General features: G+C 48.7%; 1 protein-coding gene across 1 annotated transcript in view; it reads left to right on the forward strand.

Moving 5' to 3' along the window:
• The first annotated feature begins 974 nt into the window (after window positions 1-974).
• LOC105455096 (hairy/enhancer-of-split related with YRPW motif protein 2) overlaps window positions 975-5,560 on the forward strand; it is a 38,428-nt gene continuing 33,842 nt past the window's right edge. The window contains exon 1 of the mRNA XM_011698151.1: window positions 975-1,440. Coding sequence (XP_011696453.1) covers window positions 1,376-1,440 — 65 coding nt within the window. The 5' untranslated portion in view covers window positions 975-1,375. The remainder of the gene's footprint in view (window positions 1,441-5,560) is intronic.

Below are 5,560 nucleotides of genomic sequence, written 5' to 3' on the forward strand. Positions count from 1 at the left end.
GAGAGAGAGGTTCCTCAAACGTTCGCCGGGCACCTCGGGACTCGCGTATACATATTGTACAACGCGCGACATATTCGGCGACGGCGAATAAATTACATTCCTGGCATTCTCGCGAAGGAGAGCATCGCGGAATTTCGCGATCGCGCGAACGCGCGAGTCAACGGCCTTATCACGTTCCGAGCGCCATCGGCCACGTACGAGCCGCGTGGATCTCTTTCGGACGGTCCACGCGACACGAGGACAACGCGTCGTCGTCACCATCCTGAACGGGGTTGTCATTATCTCTCCCCGTGATATTCCTCGATCGACTCCAGAAGACCGAGAGCGAGGAGAAGCGGCGGAGTAGATATATAAATCTCAGAACGGCAGACGGATTTCTCAAGGAAAAAAAAAAAAAAACGATCGCCGAGAGACGAGCCGCCGTATAAAACTGTGGGAATCAGAGCGCATGTATATTTCATTGGGAGAGTGAGCGACGGCCGGAGAGGAAGCGGGAGAACGCAGATCACGCCGAGGAACGTGATTCGAGCTTATAAGGAAGGACGTTGTAATTATTAAATAATAACGACGGAAAGAGGGAAGCGGCGCGATCGCTTGTGAAAAAAACGAGGCGCGAATCGTGACCGGTGCACGGGGAAAAAAAGTGTGTGAGAGAGAGAGAGAGAGAGAGAGAGAGAGAGAGAACGCGAAAGAGAGAAGGAGAGAGTGAGCGCGCGCGGGAAGGTGGGGGGGCGCAGGAGAAAGAGGGCGCCAGTACGGATATCGCGCGCCGCGCGGCCGCGAGACCGGACTCGGAGCGGCGGAGTGTCGTGGGCGAATGTTTCCGTGCGTCGCCGGCCGCCTCTCTCGTTGCCGCCAGCCGCGCACGAGACTGTTGTGTCAGTGAGCCCGCGGACGTGAAACTAACCTAATCCCGCGCCGTATCTCCCGTTCCCGTGCCGTGACGTGACGTGACGTGACGTGCCCGTGCCTCGTGCCGTGCCGTGTCGTGCGGTGTGTGCGTGCGTGCGTACTTTCGGTCGACTCCTTCCGCGGTTGACGCGTCATCGGCGCAATCGATCGATTCGCACGATCCGCGTCAATTCGGCTCGTCTGACTCGACCGGAGGAGAGTCTCTCAATCTCCGGAGCGGAAGAGAGAGAGAGAGAGAGGAGAGAGCGGCCACAGAGCCATCCCGATAGCCTGTCTTGGCGATACCGTCACGTGACGCGCGCGCGTGAGCCGACACTCTCGCGGTCCGGAACCCGTGATTCTCGCGGGGCGACGATAACGCCGGCGAGGAGGAGAGGAGCGAGAGAGGAGCGAGGGAGGAAAAGCGATCGTCGTCTGGAACCCCGGAAGCGCGAGCGGTATCACCGCCGTTCTATGCGGCAAGATGATGGAGACGCAGAATTATTGGGAGGACACCTCCGCGCACTCGATGCAGGTGAAATACGAGAGGTGAGTTTGCCCCACGTGCACGCTGCGCGCCTGTTCCGCGCGATCGTATTTAAAAGGCTCGAAGTCCGAGTGGAGTAAATTAGTCCCGCCGACTACGCGCGCCGTCCCTTCCTGTCTGTCGAAAGGCTCTTATTGAGAGAGGCACGGAAGGAAGAAGCAATCATTAGATTCGCGTCAAATGTCACTTGCGTTGCATCACGTCATTAGGCCAGCAAGATCGAACGTGGAGCCACGTACGAAACTTAGCTCTCACACAGCTGAGTACTGTTACTAATAAATTCTATTTATTACGTATATTCGATTTAGTGATATTTGTTGCAAAATAATAAATAATAATTCATTATTCGTTTACGGAGGGAGGGGAGGATGTAACTGCACGTTTCTTCGTATTTTAACCTGCCATATTAAAAAATATGTTTTCCGGGGCGACGAGTTGTATATCCGTTCGACGATCCCGCAGATCGGCGATCTCTGAATACTTTGAAGAATAAATAATAACGCAAAAATATATATACGGCGATATATTGCGAATAAGCGTGAATAAATAACGCGGCGACGCGGGATAAATATTAATAATGCCCGCGCGCGCGGCAACGCGTCCCGCCGGTACTCCGCGTTCAATTAAAAAACCGATCGCATTCGACGTCCGCGCGCGCGTTGTTTACGAGGATAAATGTAATATAAAATGTAATACAGGAAGGCCGGGGAAACATATTTCCTCTCGCAAATATAAACAGACAGAGTCACGGGTCGTAGGGGCGCGACGTGTTTTGTCGCGCGCTCTCCGCGATCGCTGGCGTCATCTCGTCACGTGTACAGAAATCAAGCAGAGTGAAGTACAAGTCATTAACACCTTTCATACACGGCGTCGCACGCGCGTGTTGCACGCGCGCGCGAGATGAAGGCTCTATCGACGTGTGTGTCGTCACTCGTTTCGCAATCCGCATACTGGATACTCGAGCAATACGCGAGAGCACGCGGTAGAGTAGGTAGAGGACGATTTTTGCGGCGAGGGAGAGACGAGGGTTCTCTGTCTTTTGCAAGGTATACACGAGAAAAAAAGCTGACACGTGGAAACGGCGTAGGTAGCGCATAATGACGAATGTGGAGGAAAAAAAGATGTTTAAGCGCGTGTCGGTCGGTTTTTATACGCCAAGCTGGCGGCGTGAGATGTAAATAGACACGATTTTTCAGAGTTTTCCTGCAGTAAGTCGCGAGTCCGCTGATTGTCCTAGTTTTCCGGTCGCCGCGCCGAGCCGGCGAGCTGAATTACAATCTCTAATCGGATTCTCTCGCCGAGGTGGCTCTTTTCGAATTAAAAATCGAAACGCTCGTCCGCTCGCTTATCTTTCCCGTTCTTCTTCTCGTCGCGCGTCTGTTCCCGATGCACTCAAGTGGATTATTACGTAAAAAGAAAATATTTGCATATATCGTGCTTATAAGGTATAATTCACGCACGCGCTGGTTGCATAACATTCGCGGACATTGAAACACACGGCGCCTATTATTATGTTTTTATTTTGCAGTCTAAACACTCGCGCGGTCTAAACAATTCGCACACGTATACTCTTTCGTTGAAAATCGCATTTATTCCTGGGAATTTTATCGGCAGGGGGCATCGATCGGGTCACGTTTCTTCTGTTGTTTTCAAGCGGCTACATCTCGCTTACGCGATTTGTGTATACGTATAGGTATAATGTACGTACATGTGCGCGAGATCTAGATCAATGGCGTAAGGCACAATGTTACGTTAACAATGTTAGCATTCGGTACAATGTCTCTCTTTGGCAATCCTCATGAATAATTTTACAATTTAAACGCATGGAAAAACGTATTGTCCTAACTTCCGGTGGCGGCGGCGACGACGCGGACGGTGGTCTTAATGGAAAACAGCCTCCGGAATTTGTCACCGCGCGATACGTCTCGAAGACGCGATTATCGTCGTAGTCGTTTGACCGGATAAAACGAAGGTACGGCGGTCTTTCATTCATGTTTCGAAAGCGCTTTGAAATCCGCGACGTTGTCGGGACGTTATCGCGGAATCAGCGGATCGCGTGGTTACGGAAAGCTACGATAACGTCGTTATCGCGAGTACACAGGTGCCGTTGGCTTAACTCGCGTACCCCTATCCCCCCTCGTTCCCCCCTGTCTGCTCCTCGATCTCGCGCGATCCCTCCTTTCCTCCTTTCCCTGTAGATCTCCTTCTGGTAATTAAACTTGTTGATATGCTTTATTTGCATTCCCTTGAAAGCACCGAAAGATTCATGGCTGCGTCCGAGATAAGATATATGCTGAAGCCTATATAGAGGCTCGTTCACTTCATCGACGGACGTTTAATTAGACGCACACGTTACGAGTTCGATTGAGGTATACGTGCGATTGAGAGCACGGGAGGAAACCATTGATGTTGCGTGGCCCGCGCCGCGGTATCGCGCGGGTTTCATTCGAGTTTGGGCAGTGGTAGGGATAAATTAGGTCTTTTCGCGAGAGCGTCGTTGAAAATATTAACGACGAATAAAGGTCGTTACCTGCGTTCTAAAATTGTTCGTTAGGTACAATTATTTATGTTATCTACATATTACATATTTTTAGTTCGACATTTTATGCATACGTTAATATAATCTGTACACATATTTTGTGCATACATTAATATAATCTGTACAACCGTTATCGCGGTTATCGGGGTCGTGCGAAGTTAGGATGTGATAAGGAGAGAATTAATTTAAGAAATAATCTCGCAATTTCACTTTTTTTCACATAAGTACAATGTCGAGCGTGCCAAAGTCGACCGTCTCTTTCAACAATTCTATAAAGATGCGGAGTAGCGCATCTTATGAGCTCGCCGGTCGTTGACACTACCGATCGATCTGCACGGATTTGTTCGCGCGTCGACTATACGCTCGCCCGTACGTATGCGTATATGTATTTGTGTGAACACACAGTTGCACATAGTCCGACCACCTGCACCGGTTAGCGCACACTTGGGACAATACGAGGTATTGCGAATGTTGCTTACATGCAGGTGTCGGAGATCAAACTGAGAAGAACGCGTCAATTTGTCGCGATGACAACTAATAGCTTCCGAGCTGTAAGCTGTGCAAATTAACTGCAGACGTATACCGTAAGGAATTAAGAACAGTGCAGACAGATAAATAACATTTGTTTCTCATCTAAATTTCAAATACGATTGATTGTATATCTTTAGAATAATGGAATTTCAATTCGAAATTTAACGACCAAGCGCGCTGGGGTGTTGGAAATCGCGGTGAATCGATAAGAACTACATGTATTTAACGTCGCGCAATTGAGCTCCAATCTTGCTGATTCTTATCTCACGTAATTTTTTTATTTTGACGCGTTGTCGAAGATTCTGAAGATTCAAGCTCAGGTCTGGAGACGGAAATACTCTTCGAGCCGGGCGGCGTTTGGCAGGGAGGGCGATAGATAAAGCGCCCGGATTTTCGGACTATAGTTTCATCTGATCGTGTGATATCGGCTAACAGCACCCACACACAACGGTCGTCGTACTTGCACGCGGCGTACGTCGCGACGAAGAGCGCGCGGCGAATGACGCAAGCGGGACGGAGTGCCTGCGTCATGGAAACCAACCGCGACCTGAACGGGATCACGGGGCGTGGATTAAAGATCGGGCGGATGTGCTAGGTATTTCGGCGGCGTTATCTACGCTCTGATATACTGTCAATAAGTGAGTTCTCAATAGGTGACGTCGGCGACCTTGACGCAAGCACGCGCCGCCAGCTGACCGCGTTTCCTGTGGAAATATCTTCGATTTTTGACGGAAAGAAAAAGAAATTTATAAATATGAATTATTCGTTGTGCCCCTGAATTAAATTGCCAAGTATAAATCGCTAATTATTAAGATTTATTAGTGATTCTTATTTTTTTAATGGCCTAGCAGTCAAGCAGCTATAATCTATTTTTAGCAAATGTGATTCCTCATTTAAAAGTAATAAATATTTATCAAAAAAATAATAGCTTTCCTGAATTTGACGTTACTTGAAATAAAATTCATATATATATATATATAATTCAGCGGACCGAATCGAGAGGATATAATGTCACGCGAAGTGATGCTTATATATATATATATATATATATA

The sequence above is a fragment of the Wasmannia auropunctata genome, unplaced genomic scaffold (genome assembly GCF_000956235.1).
Source record: "Wasmannia auropunctata unplaced genomic scaffold, wasmannia.A_1.0 LD335939.1, whole genome shotgun sequence".
NCBI classification, from domain to species: domain Eukaryota; kingdom Metazoa; phylum Arthropoda; class Insecta; order Hymenoptera; family Formicidae; genus Wasmannia; species Wasmannia auropunctata.